General features: G+C 41.3%; 1 protein-coding gene across 2 annotated transcripts in view; it reads right to left on the bottom strand.

Annotated features, from left to right (window-relative positions):
• EIF2AK3 (eukaryotic translation initiation factor 2 alpha kinase 3) overlaps positions 1 to 19,595 on the bottom strand; it is a 44,944-nt gene that overhangs the window by 16,544 nt on the left and 8,805 nt on the right. For both annotated transcript variants that reach the window (XM_051619531.1, XM_051619532.1), the window contains exons 3-7: positions 5,522 to 5,716; positions 3,986 to 4,116; positions 1,885 to 2,119; positions 1,461 to 1,623; positions 28 to 165 (exon numbers count right to left, since the gene is read on the bottom strand). In XM_051619531.1, the coding sequence (XP_051475491.1) occupies positions 28 to 165; positions 1,461 to 1,623; positions 1,885 to 2,119; positions 3,986 to 4,116; positions 5,522 to 5,716 (862 nt within the window). The remainder of the gene's footprint in view (positions 1 to 27; positions 166 to 1,460; positions 1,624 to 1,884; positions 2,120 to 3,985; positions 4,117 to 5,521; positions 5,717 to 19,595) is intronic.

Consider the following 19,595-nt stretch of genomic DNA (forward strand, 5'->3'; position numbering starts at 1 on the left):
AAGACAGTAAATGAAACTCTTACTTACGGATTAAAGGCTTCCATTTGATTTTGGGAAGAGGAATAATTGCATTATCGTTCCTGGATTCCAGAGCCTTTGGGTTGGTTGGGAATTTCTCAGAAATTCTGACTGATGACTGAAGATACAACTGGCCCCTATACATACCTAAGTAATAAACCAGAGAACTATTAGTCTTAAGATTTAGTTCTCTTCACACCCAGCATAAAACTGCCCAGGTAAAGATTTGTGGTTAAAAATGTTTTTGAAAATACTTCTTCACATTCTAAGAAATTGAGATACCGACTCTGATTGCTAGGCTGGATAAATTGAAGTAGTATTTTCCCTCTCTTCTAGAAAAGCAAGAAATCAGGACATATTTTCATTGTTGAGGGGCTGGTGCTACACAGAACTGCCAACAGTTTTTAAGAACTATCAAGTAGCTTGGGCTTTGCATAGGTAGGACTTCTTTCAAATTTCCTACTCAATGCTGGTGCAGATTATTCCTCAACAGCAATCACCAGGAAGGCTGGAAGAAACTGGCTTCTTGGTAGTGTTATTCTTCATTTGTGTAACCCTAACAGGAAAGCTACAAGGTGTAAAGACTTCAGAGAAAGGGGCTAAGGCAAAAAGTCTTAGAAAATCAAAGCACGTTCACCTCCCAGAGACAAGACAGCTGAGAGGAAGAAGGACCTGGGGCCACTCTACTTCAAATTGTCGCAAAGCACATCAAATTAATTCTGACAGCTGGCAAAACAAACAAACAAACAACAACTTTGTAACGTATAATCTGAACTGAAATTTCTTCATGGTCAGTTATTGTAATCAGTGTAGAGGAAAAAAATGAATGTGACAAATTAGCAGGCTGGAGGGAGGTATGGCTCGGCCTACTGAGCAAGACTTCCTTGTTGCTATAAACCTGTCTTTAAAAGCTTCAAAACTTCAAGCATCTCCAAGGTACTGAAACTACAAAGCAGTGAACATTTCAGAATCAAAGTGGGAAAGATTTATGGTTTTGAAATGTGTAGGTTTTGGAAAAGGAAAAAAAAGAAGTCTTTTACCTATCACTGTTTAGGCTAAACAGTCGTAGATATTCATTCTGTCACAGTCAAAGGACACTGTCCCTTCTTTAACTACCAGAATCTCTAAGATGAGTACACAGAACTGAATTTGAATGACAACAGCAAAGGTGACCAGAGCAGGCTAGGAAGAGATGAGAACACATCTCTCTGCCTTTTGGAAGTCTTTAAATCAAATCAAGGTGCCTTTCTGGGATATACTTATTAGTGAAGCCTCAATTTTGGGGCTTTATAAAACAACATAGGCTAAATTTCACAGCCTTCATTATGCAGAATATCAGACTGGACATGTTACAGCTCCTCTTAGGTGTAATCTACAGGTACAGAAAGATCTGACTTCCTATGATCTCAAAGAAAAGAGTAATGCTGCAGTGGGTATCTCACCCAAATAGACACTGGATTCTGTGGCCCCTCTGGCAGCTTCCACAAGATCTTCTTCATCTTCCAATACTTCATTGTTAGCAGTATAACTTGTGTCATCAAACAGACTAATTGGAATTACTTTGCCATCCTTAAGCAGCCATGCAGAAGCAATTGGAGTGCAAAACTGAAGGAGAGAGAGATAACTAGAAAATTAATGTTGTATTAACTAGATACTACGTAAGAATAAGGCTAAAAATATGCTTATTTTCCTTGGTTTAGTTTTTGTAACAGATGGAGCAGTTTATAGTCAGAACTTCAATTAAAACATTACAAGCAGACGTGGGCTTCTTTACAAAGATAGTACCCAAAACCCAACAGGAAAGACATGATCGATGATGCTGCAAAACTTCTGCCTTTGTAACATTTAATATTCTTTTTCCCCTACCTGGTATTCCCACTCCAGATGTCCTCCTCTCCTGTTAAAAGCCATCACCTTCCAGTCAGCTACTGAGACCTTTATCACTGTATCTTTCATCATAGCTTCCTGCTCATCCACATCTGAAATTATTTTTGTTTCTTCTTTGTTCATATTTGGTTTAAAGTTGCTCTCAATATATCCCGCTCTGGTTTCAATATCTGGGACGTAGCGCAGCTCAAAGTGACCAACACTGAAATTCCACCTTTGAGAAAAAGAGAAAAACTTGGTAGAAAAAACGTCTATATTCCAATGAAGTTCCAGATCCTCCATGTTTGGCCCGTATTTTCACAGTAAACTCTCAGACTGTTAGGTGAACACAACCATACCAGGAGGGGGAGTGCCAATACAGAACACAAACTAAAAAACCTGAGATATCTTGTCCAACATGATGAGCCAGTTGAGAAAACAGTTGGTAAAGCAGGGCCAGTGGCATTAAATGCTTAGTTTATCTTAATTTTTGTAATCTAACACATTAGGGAAGAAGCTGATAATTATTTTCAGAACTAGAAAGACAGATTATTATTTTTTTTTAGCCATAGAATCATAGAATCATAGAATCCTAGGGGTTGGAAGGGATCACAAAAGATCATCTAGTCCAACACCCCTGCCAGAGCAGGGTCATCTAGAGCACATCACACAGGAACGCATCCAGGTGGGTTTTGAATGTCTCCAGAGAAGGAGACTCCACAACCTCTCTGGGCAGCCTGTTCCAGTGCTCTGTCACCCATGACATAGCCCAGTGCTGTAGAGAAGCTACAGATGGGACAGGATGGCAAGTTTGTGCCTTGAACAACAAGAAGGGGGAAAATATTTCTTGAGCAGTACGTTGGTACCTAAAGTTTCTTAGGATCAGTCTGGCAACCACCAGGAACCCAAACTGTCTCCTGAAAGAATTTAGACCTTTATGGTAAAAGTTTGGCATGTTTTATTTATTCAGTTGATTTATTAAAAGTTTTTCTTTCTTTGGATTAAAACCCCAGATCTATCCTGTAAACTCCATAGCAGCCACCCAGGTCACCAGGAAAGCATCTTTGTTTCTGATGACAAAGACAGAAGGATTCTGGTGCGTAAGAGGTCAAACTGTGCTTTTGAGAGAGATGTACAAAAGCAAAAGCACAGCTTTATGAGATACCTGTCCCTACCAGTAAGAGTCTTCAAGAACCACAGAACCCAAGACTTCTCTTCCAGAAATCTGATCTGCTAATCTATTGGAGTTCTAATTAGGTTCTCTCTGATACGCTACAGATGCACAACCTGTCAAATCCTGCTGCAAACAGAAGAGGGAGCAGGGGAACAGGGAATGACTAGTTCTCCAGTGAACTGGCGGGCAGTTATTGTATCTATGTATGGCTACCAGCCTTTTAAAAGTGCATTTTATGAAGTGGTTTTCAGGGTTTTTTTAGAATAATACATCTGTATTTTAGACAAACCTTCATGTATTAAAACTTCAATATGACAGCATTAGGAAAATCACAAACTGAATCAGTTTCTACAGGTTGTGAAGAACAAGTCACCTACATCATGAAAGGAAGAAAGTAGATTTATGGATGGGATTTTAAAAAATTAAGACTGAAGACATTTTAAAGTATCAACTTAAAAGAAAGCTAAAGACATCAAGTATTAAAAAAGTGAGTTACCATGAGTAGGTGGAGAACTTAAAAGTGAATCAGTAGGTCATAAGACAACTTTTTAACTGTCTCCTTTCATACAAAATCAACAGTTGGAACAAACACTGGTGGCATTGCCATGTGCAGTAGAGCAGTGACAAACTGGAGGTATGCAAGGATGAGGAAAGTAATTTTCTTTTGATTTAGAGGGACTAAAATGTGTACATGTATTTTCTGTCTAATCATCCATAAAACTGAAGTTCAAGTCCTTTTTCAAACGCACTGAAGAGCAAAGGGGTTAGATCATAGCCAAGAGTCCAATACATTCCTTCGGTTAACAATCTAAACTCCCCTGTGCAATTCCAAGTCCAATGCAAGTAAAAAGAAGGTCAAATCTTTAAAACATTATGTATTAAGAACTTATCTCTGCCGACTTCCTTCTGAACAACCCTGACACTTACTTTTCATTGCCACTGCGTGGTCCTACAGCACGGACAGTTTTCTGGGTCCGCTGCAATAGAAGCGTCTCTTCCTGCTCCGTTTCATCGTCATCCCACCGGCGACAGCCCATGGCTGAGCAGATGTACTTCACCTAAGGGACAAGGGCAAGGGACTCACACCTGCTTCCCGGTTCTGAAGAACTTCCAAGACAAACCAATGTAATCGACAGCAATATTCAAAGCTAACAAACCTTACAAGACATTTTTGGCTCGCAGGCGACTTGGAGCTCTGTGGTTTTAGATGCTCAACCTGAGGGGTGTGTTGAAAAGCCCGATTTAAGAGAAGGGCTGTTCAGCAGTAGAATCTTCAACAGATACTATCAAGTCTACAGTTTGGGCTATTTTGACTACCTTGAGTAGATTTTGCACTTATTTCTGCTTCTAACAGAAAGATGTCTTCATTTTCCCTTTTCCCACTATTTCTAGGGGCACTGAAGGAACATTCCTGCAAGACCCACAGAGTAATTCCTCTTCCCTTCTGTATTTGTCTCAGCATAACTATCAGCTTCAAATTAAGAACTGCTGATTTATATAAACTAGCAAAGAGCCTTCCCCCTATGTCAGCTTTTAAAGGGGAAAGACCACCCTAGTCAACTCTCACAGTCACACAGATTTTGCAACAGTCCCAATCTCAAACAGAATTTGAATTATATGGGCAACTGGATTTTGAAAAGGGAGTTGACCACACTTTCATGAAGTCTGAATTGACATCATGCTGCCAAAGACAACAGACTGCCTGAGCTCTTCACAAAGAAGAGTTAAGCACCATTTCCTGTACGAGGCACATTAGCTACTGGAAGCATAAGCCCAGAATTGAAGCAGAAACCAAAATTTTCATTTCCTGAGAACTGGGGGAAGAGCAGTCTGTTGGTGCACAACTCCCTCTGCTATCAACGAGGAAATCAAAACTATTTCAGTAACTTTGTGTTCTGTCTTCTGTTTTTTTCAAAACATACCGATTTTAACCAATGGATTTCAGACAAAAATACCTCTCAACTAGTCAGATAACAAGTAGTTTCTAACTTAACTATTGCACAGGACTTTAAAATGTAAGAACATCTAAGAGATAGGAAACTCATGGACAGCACATACAAGTCTTAGATTTTTGCATATATTGAACATATATATACACACACACATTGTTCTTTTTACTTTTGCATATATATTGAATGCTTTTCTTGTTTTCAACCAGTTAATCTCTTATTAGTTGTGAAAAATCTGAAAACAGTTGTACAGAAGTGTGTAACCTAAAGCCTTCTTTGATATGCAGTAAGCTGAACAGCAAAGTCTACTGAACTTCTCTCCCAGCTTGGTAGAAATAGGCCATCCCTTTCCCCCTTGCTCCAGTCCCTGCATTTGCTGCCCAAGAAGCTCAGATTCTGCTCTTTTGTATTTTCAGTTGGTCATTTGAGCTGTACTGCACTTTACATCTCAAGAGCAACCTATCTGCAACACGATGCTTGAAACACATCCAAAAGCAACTTTCCAGGCTCTTACCTTCCCTGAGTATGAGCTCAGCCCATAGGTGGTCAAAGACTTTCCTCCAACTAAAACAACATCCTCACCAAATTTGTAGGATGACTCGAGAAGAGATTCTACTGTGAAAGGAACTGCTTCCATGCTCTCTCGATCCCGATCCCACTGGAAAAGGTCCCCATCCAAGGAAGGGATTATCATCTTATTTCCAAATACCTAAAATAGTTGAATTGAAGGTTAGCTACCATTTAACAACAACTTCACCAGAACACACAGGGATCACAAATGGAAACAGAAACACCGTGTAAGTACAGTGCATTATATTCTAGCATCCTATTTTATGGTTTCATATCCCAGAATTTTATTTTTCTAAGTTATAATGAAGGCAGAAAACTTTCAGGCACTCACATCAGATCTGTGTATCACTACTCTCAAAATAGTTCATAGTTCAGTTAAAAAATAGTTCAGTGTGTGACACTTCTTCCACTTCATTAAGCAAAACGTTTTAAAGCTCAATCAGTTGACAGATCAGTTTTCATCCAAACTGTAGAGAAGAGGATACAGGGAGAAGCACTCTTGAACAGACAGTCACTGGTTAAAAGGCAAGTTTTGTAGATTTGTGGTACTTTCGAAACAGCAGCATTGTAGGTAAAGTTCTACTTCATTTCTGTTTTGGTTTTGTTTTTTGTTTGTTGTTTTTGTTTGTTTGTTTGTTGTTTTTTTTTTTTCCAGAACTAGTTTACTGCTAAACACAGAATCAATCATTCTCTCTAGATCAGGAGACTGAATTTGGTGTTCAAAGAAAAGCTGAGGCTGTATGTGAACTCCTTTACAACTAATGAGTACTCCAGAATATCTATGCTCCTGTAAAGCAGAAAGCAATTACCACTGAGATCAGAGCTCATGTTTCACTTTTGTCTTCCCTGACAGTTAAATCTAACCTCACCTCCTCAGAATTTCTTATGACTAAGTATTTCATTCCTTAAAACTTTCTTTTCTGTTATTTACTGAACTGTTATTTTCTTTAAACACACAAATAAGGAAAATAAGAAATCTTCATCAGGATACGGCATTTCATCCATTACTCTGAGATTCCCAAGGAGATCCTAGTTCGGAAGCATGAGTCACTGTCAATGAGTACTAAGGGACTTATTAAGAAACTCATTATCAGCATGATAGACCATAACTAATACTGTGGAGCCACAGTGGCTGTGCCCATCAATAACAGTGAGAAACTGTAATCCATGTAATCTTAGCTTTTGAGGATATGGATTAACATGGAAGATTTTAATGCTTTTTCAGAAGCTCTGTCCATTTGGGCAGTATCCTACAACATAATTACACTAAATTCAGAGACCTTGCACATTAGGATTTAAAGACTACTTCTGGTACATGTATATTTAGTAATTTCAAACCAAATATTCCTCCTCAGACTCCAAGGCACAGATGTGTATTTTGAAACCATATAAAAGATCCAGAAGGTTTCTGGTTATTATTTCTGGAATCACTGTGAGGATCTGAAACTGTATCTTTTGCGTGATTAAAATTCCCTCAAATATGACACTTTCTATTCCTCTAACTGGGTCACAGATGAGCAAACAACATTAAGCAAAGTTGGGATTCACGTCAACAGGGAGGGAAAGACAGAGCTTGTAAATATGTGCAAGTCACGACTAACATCTTTTCTTACACTGTCTGACACACCTCATTCAAAAACAAAATTTAGGTGAGCTACCCAACAAAGCTGGTGACTGTATTTAAGGTTCCTAAAGGATCCAACATCAATACCTTCTGGCTTTGAAAAGCCTCCTGATGACTGACAAAATAAAAACTCCCCTCAGGAACACAATGTGTAATTGAAGAGATGATAAAAACAAACCCCTGAGAGTAGCTGCAAAGTTCTTCACACAGCAAAATGAGCTATGCTATTTCCCTCCCAGATATTTATCTTACAGCAAAAAAGGCCAAACATCCTGGAGGAGACATGGCAGAAGATCTTTGATGCACAAATAATGTTGCATTATGGCCAACCACCTGGGAGGAAAAATACACATACACACGTTTCCATACACACACTTACAGAAATAAGCCAACAAAAAAGCACAAATGTGTGTAGGGAGGGATTATTTGTAGAAATCACCTGATCAGCGGAAAAATAAAGCAAACAAATAAGGTTTACATAAAGTTTTATATTCAAGACCAGCCTTGTGATCTTTAGAAACAAAAACATGCAGACTTTGGAAAATAGCTTTTTACAAACAAAAGATGTCAGTGTCAAAGTTGCAGCTGTAACCATGTTGGAGTATGTTGTTCAAACATTCAAAGCAGAAGAGTAAAATATTAGAAGGTTTTTGCAATATATTCTTTCAGAAATAACTAATAATTTTTATGACAACTTTTAGCCTGTGCAGCTATTACTTTGCATTAATAAATCCTACCTATGTTTTCTTCCTGCACATGGTCCATTTACCTGCAAGTAGTTTGGAGCCCACCATGACCTCCAGCAATATGACATACTGCATATAAAAATAAGAATTAACAGAAAAAGTTCTTTCTATAAGCAGCTTTCCAAACATAAAAAAACCAAAGCAGCTCCTGTACCACTGTTTCAGCACACAGAGCCCAGCAAATCCAGCCATCAACTAACTTCAAGTTAGATCCTGAAGAAATTCCACTGGCCATCAGTCAGCTCTATTCATATAGGGTGGTAAAACTAGACAAGTGCCAGTGGCAGCCAGACAGCCACTGGCAGGGTCAGACTATCAGGTATACTTGCTGGAAGCCACAATTGCAACGGCTTTGTAACACAGCATGCTACAAGGGTTGCAGACCCTCCCATCAGATGGTCATGAGGAGACAGAGGTGCAAACTGCCCAGAAATTGCTGCTGAGCAAGGGGGACTGTCAGTGGGTAACTCTTCAACCTCTGGGGAGAGTGTGACACAAGCCACCTTAAGCAATTCCCTTGTCCTGAAGCTCTTGCTCCAGGGTTTGAGCTGGAAATATTCCACCAACAAACAACAGGCAAAGTGTTGGCCATTTCTGGGAACCACACACCCAAATTCCCACCATACATGAAGCTCACTCAGCAACATACACTTGTGTACTCCCAAGATATGGGTCAAATCAGGTCATGGCTTGTATGCCTTCAAAAAATCCCCAGCAGCAGGGCACTGCCAACTCTATTGTTGAAAACTCAGAACCTATAAATTGCAGAGGACATACGAGAGCATTTTGGTCAGCTCTGCTGACCACCTGCCCGTGCTCCCAACCTTGAGGGCATCTATGGGAGCAGCACGTCCTGCACGACCTTGGGAAAGAAAGGCTGAGAAAAGACACAACTGGTGTTGGTGATCACATCAGGAAAGGGAGCACAGGCAGCAGCAAGAGTTCTGAAGGACAATGCCTGAGTACAAGCAGATGGGGTTAAACTGACCGTGAGTGCAAGCTAGGCATTTCAGTTACTAGCCACCACACCTGGTATTTCGCAACAGGAGAGAGGGGGGAAATCACCTTCTTTTAAGATGAATCAATCTGTAAATGGGATTACAAGACATGATGCTGACAAGGGACTGCAACTGATTACCACAAAGGTCCACTCTGAGTAAAATACCTTTATCTGAAGAATGGGGCAGGTATGCAAATGTGCACACTTGCAGGTGCACACACGAGTAACAAAAGGTATTTGTGGGCACTTGTGCTGACATGTTTTAAAAGAGCAGTTTAGCCAGAGGCTTTAGGAGGACAGAAATAATAACAACTCCTCTCTGAGCTTTGCAGCTCATTCTCTAGTACATCAGCAGCAGCAAAGGGACTTTCCTTGAAAGTACTAGTAACTAGCATCGGCATGCAGCTCAGGTAAAGGAATGACATCACCCCGTATCTCAAAAGCATTACCTCATCTCCTAATCCAAGGAGTGAGTCACCCAGGCAGTCAGCTGCAAATCTCTTGGCACAGAAAATGTAGGTTACCACGATGCACTTACACATTCCTCTGATCTGTCAATGTAAATAGCTATTTGTTCAGCTTCACTGGTCAGCAATATGGCACATAATTGTTAAGTGGCTTGTCTTTCAGAAGTAACACTTAAAAAAAAACCCAACAAAACACCCCGCATTAACTACCGAGCCCTAAATGAGACGCTGCTCTTTTGCTCATTAAGAGTTTGAAGCCCAAGTTCTCCATTGGCTCAGCGCAGGGGGCTGCAGCCCTATCAGCGATGCTGCCTGCTCAATCTCCAGGCCGACGGGTGAGGTAATGCAGTTTCTAAAAAGCCTTCACAAAAAAAAAAAAAAAAAAAAGCAAAAAGGCATAACGATCCGAAATGGCATATGTTACCAGGGAATTTGCTGTCTAGACTCTTTACTGGAAAGGAGGGCACCGCACGCGAGGGTGCGCGGCAGGTTGATGGGTGGAGGGAAGCTGCTGACTGAGAGTGGAGGGAAAAAGAAAAGGAAAAATAAATGTCGTGTAAACAGAGATCAAAACAAGCTGAAGTACTAAAGCTTCCACAAGCTGTTTAATAGGAAGTGTGACATTCGTCTCCCGTACCTAACATTCTTTATCATACGAAGCAAAACCCAAGCCTGCTCACGTAGAGTCTGGTGCCAAACCAGGCAGTATGATCGTTTCCAATTGGACTTGCCATTAACTTCAAGGAAAACAACTAAGCACAAGCAAAATATTTTCCTTAGAATAGAAAGTGTTGTGTCTTTATGTTTTTCTAGCACTTCAGCTTGTGGTTTTCAGATCTTACTCTTACTATAAACTGTGACAGCTTCATTCCAGTTACTAATTAACTAAGACTAACCTATATGAGCTTAAATGACAGGGGTACCAATTTTTTCCCTCTATGATTATCTCTACCATAGGATCACTGTAGCAAACAGGATCAAAGCCAACATCAGGCATGTTCTTAAGAAAGCTACTTTTCAGTGAGAACTGTCTTTTAAGCCCCTTTAAAATTAATCTAGGCAACATATTAAAAGCCACATATGGCAGCTTCACTCTAAAGGGTAGAAAACAAGAGTCTGCACAGACAAATCTGGGAAAGAGAAAGGAATCATTGTACATTCCACTTTTTAAAAATGCACAGGCATACAGTAATAACAGGTATCCCTACTATAAACATTTACAGATTTTTTAGGTGAGACATGTACACACACACACCGGGCAAGGTCTTGAGATGTCCCCAGTTCAAGTTGGTCTGGAACTGATTTATCCTCTGCCCTTCCTTTTTTTATATGCACGCAGGGAGTTATCTGCACAGATGCACTGGTTTACGACTTCTTTCCAATATAAGAGGTTATTTCTCCTCTTCAGCTTTGAATTTCAGGATGTTCATTCATCCATTTTCCCTTCAGTACTACAAGGATAACAGCACACTTACTAACAGGCAAACCAAATCAAACAGGAGTCCACTGGGGCCAACTAGAGTCTAAGGAGGTATTTTTCTTCAGACTATCTGCAAGACCCACAACATCACTGCTTCCTCAAGAAGCGAGCAAAGACCAAGGTACTAGTACAATTTTTTGAAAACCAAAGGCTGTTGAGTTAAGCTATTCCACTGCCTAAAGCACTGGTACAAGAGCAAAGTATTCTTCAGAGCATACAATGCTGCTTAACCAGCTAAGAAGAAAATTGACTGCAAAGGGGAGTCCATGATTTACATCAGTAAAATGACCTTCCTAGACATGCTCAAGGGCAACGCGGAAGCTGAAGCAGGAAATACCATCAGACAGGTGCTTGTTTTGTCTAGAAAAACTTTCCTTCTTGTGAATGGCATTACTTCTGATCTTAGCACTAAACTTGTTTACAAAGTGCATCCCTGTTCCTGACCACCTCCGGCTTCTGTTAACGTGCCCAGACTGCCTTCAAGACCAGGACCGTGAGAAAGGCCACACTTGGACATCTGATGAATCAGTATTTTATGGAGCAGTTTATGGAGGCAGGATTATGTGGCCTTCCTCCTCTGTAGAGGTAAAGGCCAGCCTGTGCCAGAGCGGCACATCAGAGAAGCCATGGAAACAGGTTTCTCCTCTGGTGGGGTGTGACACACTGAAAGGGCACACCAGCTCTGCACAGCAACAGGGACCATAGATGTTTCTTGAACCTCAGGGTGATTTTTATCATAAGCCTGTATGGCTCACCCAGAAGAAAGTGACCAAACCTCATCTCCTGCTCCTGCCCATACTAAGATGCTTATAACAGAAAATGTACCTATTTCAGTCTGTCTTCTCCTTCCATCATCAGCCATATTCCACAAGCTGGTAGTTTATCTTTCATTTTTCATTGGTTAGAGAAGACTGGGCCAAATCATACATGTAACTTTTCATGGCCCTGTATTCTGCATATGATGGATAAGTACCAGAGAACTCATTTGAAAATACCTTTTTTTCTCTCTCCTCAAAGCAACACCTGCAATGTCCATCCAGCAACTTAATTAAATTACTATAGCTGGTATCTGTCATGATTCTACACTTCAGATCTTAAAATCTGATCAGATCTAAGCTACCAGGGTCCTGATAAAACTGTCTTTTATACAAACAGTGCAAAAAGCAACAGATAACAGCAGTGCAGCAGCTTCAGAACTATACTCTCCATTCCAGCACCAGAGGGACAGTATCTTGTTCAGCTTGAGTTTGCCATTAAAACAATTAGTCCTACTCTGTCTTCTGCCCTCCCTTGAGCAGCCATGCAGGAAAGGAGGAACCACACTTTGTTAACTAGACAGCCCTGGCTTCAAAAGAGATCAGGTCCCCAGTAATGACTGCTGTGCAATCAAACAGACCCCTCTTCTGACGACTAGCAAACTAAAATACTACCGTTACTTTAATCATAGTCAAACAAGACTTGGGGTTTTGACTACAGAGATGCCAGCCTGCTCTGCTACCATGGTAACAGACTTTTAAAAACTGTTCTTCTTAATAATAATAAAAAAAACCTCACAGTGCTTTAAGAAAGACTTTATTTTGACATTATTCCATCCCCCTCTTTAATGTGGCAAGTTTTATTAATAAGACTGGAACAGTCTTTTGGAACTTAAAAGCAGTCCTTTCTGAGACAAACCAGAGCTGCAGCTACTGAGCCCATCACTGAGCTCCTTACAACAACCAACACATAAGGGAGAAGATTAGTAAAGAAAATGAAAATTACCCCAAACCTTGCCTCTACAGAAATAGGCCCTATTCAAAATCAGTACTCTTCTAGTATTTGGATGTTTTAACATCGTGTTTTAACTTCACCTCCACCTCTCTTGCAAACTACCTGAGCTCCTATAGAACCACCTGGGAGCTAAGCAAAATGCTTCTCTTCAGAGATGGGGAGAATGGGCAATAGCACAAGCCCATGTCACTTCAGGGGTCCAGGAATTAAGCTGATCTCTGCTGGCCCTTGTGTGTCTTCTCTTGGCCCTGCCTGGACAGGGTGCTAACGTAGATACAGACACAAAGTCTGTGTGTCTTGAAAAATTAAGTCACAGGGCAACTCCTACAGGAAAGCAGAGCCCAGTACAGGAGAACAGAACACAACACAACAGGCAAACGCACGGACTCCTCTTCAAGGATGCAAAGAAAGTAGAGTACATGAAACATGCAGGAACTCTGACAGAAAGATTCATAGTCACCTGCATGTGGAGGACAAAGTCCAGAAGAAATTTGGAAATGAGATGTCAGCAGCTGTGCTGCAAGAGGAATGATTTGCTGAACTGTCTGAAGTGTTCAGCACTTGAAACAGGCACTTTCTTTTGCAGATAAAGATACTGGCTGAAAAGTTCAAAAAGGCTTTAGGGCAGAGTAAATAACTGTTCCTTTTTAGACGCTGAGCTCCTGTATATGAGTTTTCCATCCCCTGTGCTGAAACAGGTATTTGTGTAGGCATTACTATAGCTGATCCATTTTAATATCTGTGAACACTAGAACTGCTTAACAGCCAATTCAAAACAGGCAGTGTACCATACGTAATTAAATTACAAGCTACTATAAAGATAACTAAACAACAGAGACAGCAAGCTGATGGTAAACATCCCTTCCAAGATCTGCAGCCATACATTTTGACCATGTCTGTGACAGATGAAAGCAGCTCTGAGAAACTTTCCTGGCTTTGTTGAAGGCAGAGCACCACTTGTGAGGACTGAGGCTGAGAGCTCTGATATCACACAAGCTGTAAGATTCCATTCTATAGCTTCCCACGTGTCTCATTACAGAAGCTGTCATCCCCCAAACATCCTCACAGTAGGAGTTAGAGGACACACGTCAGCACTTTATCAGAGCTTTATCACTGCTAACTACACCGCAAGTGTCAGAAAGACAGCCACTGAGCTGCAGTTATAGGAAGTCTTTTGGGTTTTTTATTTGAACAAGACATTGAACGAGGATGACTGTCTGTGAAGATCTGCAGTTTTGATAAACACACAGGACCACTTGTCTAAGCAACAGCCCTACTTGTCCCCTCAACAAAAATAATAATGTTGTATCATACTAACCACTAACTCAGCTCAAGCATCCAACAGCAATTCCCCTTCTCCAGAGGTTTACCAATTCACATTGCAAAGATTGGTGGCATTTCTTAGAAAAGCACAACTTCTGGCACATTTCTCAGAAAAGCACAATAAATGTCCATGGATTTTAAAATAGTCCTTTGCCAACTATTTTTTCATCCACTAAACACCATCACAATTTCACTTCCAGGAGAATTACAAAAATTACAGCTTTTTGTTTCACCAAGGAACTGCTTGTGCCATCAGAAATCATAATGCATCTCTGTAGTTAAAGAGCAGTCACATCTATTCTCTTCTTGCAAAACACAGACTCCACTCCCTTTGATAGCCCTAATATGCCTTCTCTGCCTCAATTGCAATTAGAATTTATCTTCCTTTGATGTACAATTCTGGACACTCACTTCTTATTCATTATGAGCTTTTCCAGGACCATTTAAGACACTAATCTCTCTCTCTCTCTACCCGCAGGCAACACAGGATCACATTTCCTTCCTCTGCAGAGGAATCGAGATGGCAGCTGATAACCTGTCGTGGGATCTCTTACTACACAGTATTCTCAGTTTTAAACTGGTCACCTCCGATAAAATTATAGTTATCAATCCCTACATCTTGTTCTTTCTTTAGTACACTTTAGTTTCATTTCTATTATGGAAAACTTGTATGATGGAGAAACGGATAATGCCCCTGTCTTCCTCTACAGGAATGATACCTCCAGCTATCAAAACATTTGACTCAGTAGCACACAAAAATAAGGATCAGCTACAAGACACAAGGAATTCTTCCAGAATGCTCTTCCAGACTACTAAATTATACCACCTTACTGCTAGGAAACGAATTTTCCCCAGATTAGTGACCTCAATAATAAGTCCATTGATTTACACTCTGCCTGCTTGAACAGAGTGACAATTTGAGGCTTTGCATCTGATCTCAACATATTGCACCTGGAAATTAGCATTATAGCATTCATACTGTGACTGGAAATTAATGTTATAACATTAATAAAAATAAAAAAATATATATTCTTTACTTCCTTGAGTAAACCTTTGCTTCAAAAAGTTCTGCATACACTCAAAGGCTTATGAGAACAAATTTGTTATTCTCTGTATATGAAAGTCTGACCCCACTGCACAGAATCTGCTCCTGTAAACAGCCTGTTCAGTGCACAAAGACTTTTCCAAGTGCTAAGCACGAAAGGTCGCTTCTGCTGCTGATGCATCCCATGCTAGCTGTTTTAAGATGCACAAATACATTAAAAGTTAAAATAAACACCAGTGAGCTAGATAGAGACATTCATTTTTAAGCAGAATCCAGAAAACCATTTTCTCATAATGCTTGTGTAATTTGAAACTTATCTTTTTGCTTTGTCCAATGACTGTTAGCAGAGTCAGAACAGATTTATACAGGTGTAATAGAAATTAATAATATTCAGCAGCTCCTACAATAAACTTTTAATGGAAGTACTCAAAAAAGTCTGACAGTCCTAAGTACTTCTCACCCAAAACAAACATTCCTCAGCTTTTCCTTGGATGATATTTACAGGCTGTGACTTCACTGAAAAAAAAAAAAGAAACAACTAAAGGAGAAAGCCCCGGACCAAATAAAACCCTCATTTTTTTTCAGGCTACTAAAGTGCTGCTGCAGTGGTGCCCTAAGCGGTGGTTGTGACTTTCCTGAAATTGATGTCACAAGATTTCTCTTCCAAAGAGCTGGTTAAATTATCTACTCTTCCCTAACCTCTGGGAGAACACAAAGAAGAATCCAGAAATCATAATCAAAGCCTTCACAGGGCATTGTGACCTCTTGTCTTGCCCTGACCTGCTTCAGTGTGGGTTTTGTAATTTCCTCTACACCCGACTGTAAAAGGCCCAAGTATGACAGCTGCTGAATTTCTTCCTGTGTTCCCAAAGCAACTCAGGACAGCTTTTGGCTCTTCTCTGGCTTGACCAACACCATCCTGGCCTGCATCAGGAAGAGTGTGACCAGCAGGACCAGGGAGGTGATCCTGCCCGTCTACTTGGCCTTGCTGAGGCCACACCTTGAGCACTGCATGCAGTTTTGGGCACCACAGCATAGGAAGGACATCAAGGTGCTGGAGAGGGTGCAGAGAAGGTCAACTAGGATGATTAAGGGTCTGGAGAAACGACCCTATGAGAAGAGGCTGAGGGAGCTGGGGCTGTTCAGCCTGGAGAAGGAGGGGAGATCTCATTGCTCTCTACAACTACCTGAGTGGAGGTTGTGGTGAGGTGGGTGTTGGCCTCTTCTCCCTAGTGACCCATGATAGGACAAGAGGAAATGGGGTCAAGCTGCACCAGGAGAGGTTCAGATTGGGTATTAGGAAAAATTTCTTCACAGAAAGAGTGGTGAGGCATTAGAACAGGCTGCCCAGGGAGGTGGTACAGGCAGTGTCCCTGGAGGTGTTCAAAAAACAGGTGGATGTGGTGTTTCAGATGGTTTAGTGGTTAGGGGTTGTTGGGCAGGGGGTTGGACTTGATGATTTTGAAGGTCTTTTCCAACCTTGATGATTCTGTGACTAAGCACAGAGTTGGCCTTATTCAGCCTGCAGGGAAGTGCAGGCAGTCAGTACCCTGAAGTGATTCCCTGGTGACTGGACACTTCACAGCAAAACTTAGAACTTCTTTTGGGCAATTAAACCACTGAAAATTTGAAATTGTTTATGATGTTGATAAAGAGAAAAAAAGAAAATATTCATAATTTACATTAAATCTTGTCTGTAGCAGAACTTCAGAGATTTTGGAGATTCAGCATCCTGAAAAAGCTAGCAAACTATGGCTTGGACAGGTACACCCTTCACTGGGCCAAAAACTGGTTGGATGACGAGGCCCAGAGCATTATGGTGAATGGAGCTGCATCCAGCTGGCATCCAGTGACCAGTGTTGCCCCTCAGGGATCAGTATTGGGCCCAGTCCTATTCAACATCTTTATTCATGACCTAGATGTGGGGATTGAGTCCACCCTCAGTCAGTTCGCAGGTGACTCCAAGCTGGGGGGGAGTGTCGATCTGCCAGGGAGGAGGAAGAAGCTGCAGGAGGACCTGGACAGGCTGGATTGATGGGTTGAGGCCAATGACATGAAATTCAACAAGACCAAGCGCAGGGTCCTGCATTTTGGCCACACTAACCCCAGGCAGCGCTACAGGCTGGGGGAGGAGTGGCTGGAGAGACCAGCAGAGAGGGAGCTGGGAGCACTGGTTGGCAACTGGTTGAACATGAGCCAGCAGTGTGCCCAGGTGGCCTAGAAGCTGATGGCATCCTGGCTTGTGTGAGGAATAGTGTGGCCAGCAGGAGTAGGGGTGTGATTCTCCCCCTGTACACAGCACTGATGAGGCTTCATCTCGAGTCCTGTCTGCAGTTCTGGGCCCCTCACTGCAAGAAGGATACTGAAGTGCTGGAGCAGGTCCAGAGGAGAGCAATGAGGCTGGTGAAAGGACTAGAGGGAAAGACTTATGGGATAGGCTGAGGGAGCTGGGGTTGTTTAGCCTGGAGAAGAGGAGACTGAGAGGGAACCTTATCACTCTCTTCAACTACCTGGAGGGAGGTTGTAGTCAGGTGGGGGCTGGGCTCTTTTCCCAGACAACCAGTGACAGGATGAGAGGGCACAGCCTGAAGCTGCACCAGGGGAGGTTTAGGTTGGATATTAAGAAGCACTTCCTCAGAGAGAGGGTGATCAGACATTGGAATGGACTGCCCAGGGAAGTGGTGGAGACACTGTCCCTGGAGGTGTTCAAGGAAAGGCTGGATGTGGCACTTAGTGCCATGGTCTGGCTGATGTAGTGGTGCTGGCTGGATTTAAAGGTCTTTTCCAGCCTCGGTGATCCTGGGATTTCAAAGTCCTTTCCCAGCTCATTGCTCTAAGCATCAGTCTGTTCTCTCCAAAGGGCAAAAAAGGAACACTACCAAAGGTATCTCTGGGCTCACCTTGCTTACAACGCAGTTAGTTTTCAGCTGACTTCACTATAAAACTTCTTTGCATCTCCATACTTCACTGGATGTCAAAGGTGTAATACTGGGCTATTTCCACAAAAATATGCCACCTTTATGCCCAAAAGAGATCACACAGATGTCCAAGTTTGTAGAAAAGTTTATTTTATGTGGCTATCACAAGGAAAAAGACAAGAGTTTAATATATATACAATGCAATTCCAAGATCCTGAGAGCCTTTAGAGGGATAAGGATGTTGACAGACTTTGTAACAGGATACAACCCAATTATTTAATCTTTCCAGGATACAGTGGCATGTTTGCTAATGCATGCTATAAATGTCAGCCTTGCGGACTGAAACTCGTTTTGTCCCATGATCCCCAATCTCCCAAATAAGGAAGTAAGATGCTTACTTAGGGATTAGTCTGTAACAGCCAAATCATGAACCTAAGCAGTTACTGTTATTGAGCACATCCCAGTGCAGCCTCTGACACTACTCTGGCTGGAGCTGCCCTGTCAGGCTGAGCTCCCTGCAGCCTTCCTGACAGTGCAAAGAAAAATCACGTTGCAGTTGGGAATGTCTTTTTACTCTCCCATCACCATCAATTCCCCTTTCTCATCGAACATCAGTGACCAGGTTTTTCACAGGAGTATCTTTACCATTTATCCATCCCACAGTAAGCTTTTTTCCTGTCTCCATCTCTTCTCCAGCTTCACCCTGTCCCATCAGTATCACTAGCCACGACTGGCCAGTCATTTTAATATACATGCAAGTGCACACTTCCATTTTTCACACATAATAGATCCTCAAAAAAGAAAGAGTCGTAAGCCCATTAAGTAATTTAGCAGGTAAGAGAACCTATCACCCTTGTAAGTAAACGACAACAGTCTCAATGTGTTATGAACCATTTCCACTGCTTGAGAGGCAGTTCTCTCATCTCACTATGATTTAACATCATTATATTAACAGGCTGATTCTCCCAAAAGTATTCTCTTCCATCCAAGTGCAGATGCTGTATTAATTACAAAGCTATACTTTAAAGACTAAATTAAAGTGTTTTCATTGAAAGTAAGCTCCCTTTTAAAAAAGTTGACATTCAGATTTCCCCTGAACTTCAGCAAGCAATCTTTATGTGCAGGTAAAGAGAAATTATGGAGTTGTAAACGTAAAGCTTTTATAGAGAAGGGCGTTTCTTTTTCAAAAGGGATAGGGAAACACAGTTTTTAAATTCTTTTGCACAAGACTGAAATGCAGAGTCATATCTTTTCAGCAGTGCCACCCTGACCACAACTGTTTATGTTGGGAGCTTAGAGGCAAGGAATTAATTTTTCCGTTTTTGTCACACAGACACACAATTAGTAGTTCAGCAGCCTTGCCTTTCTAATTGATCTGTTCACGTGACAAACGATGAACATCTCACTTGTCAGTGTCTTAAGCAGTAGTTTCAAGATCTGAAGTGTTTGACAGAGCTGCTGGAACATTTGAAATTTTACTACCTCTCTTTGCTAATTAACACATGAGCTCCAGACAGCCAAGCTGACATTTTACAGTTAGGCAAAGGAAGTAACTACTCTTCTATTAAACACTGGAATTTTGAAGATCTAATGTCTTTTCTTAAAAGGTGCTTGGAAATTAAATTAATGCTTTTGCATCAGGACC

Source organism: Apus apus, chromosome 4, assembly GCF_020740795.1.
Source record: "Apus apus isolate bApuApu2 chromosome 4, bApuApu2.pri.cur, whole genome shotgun sequence".
NCBI lineage: Eukaryota > Metazoa > Chordata > Aves > Apodiformes > Apodidae > Apus > Apus apus.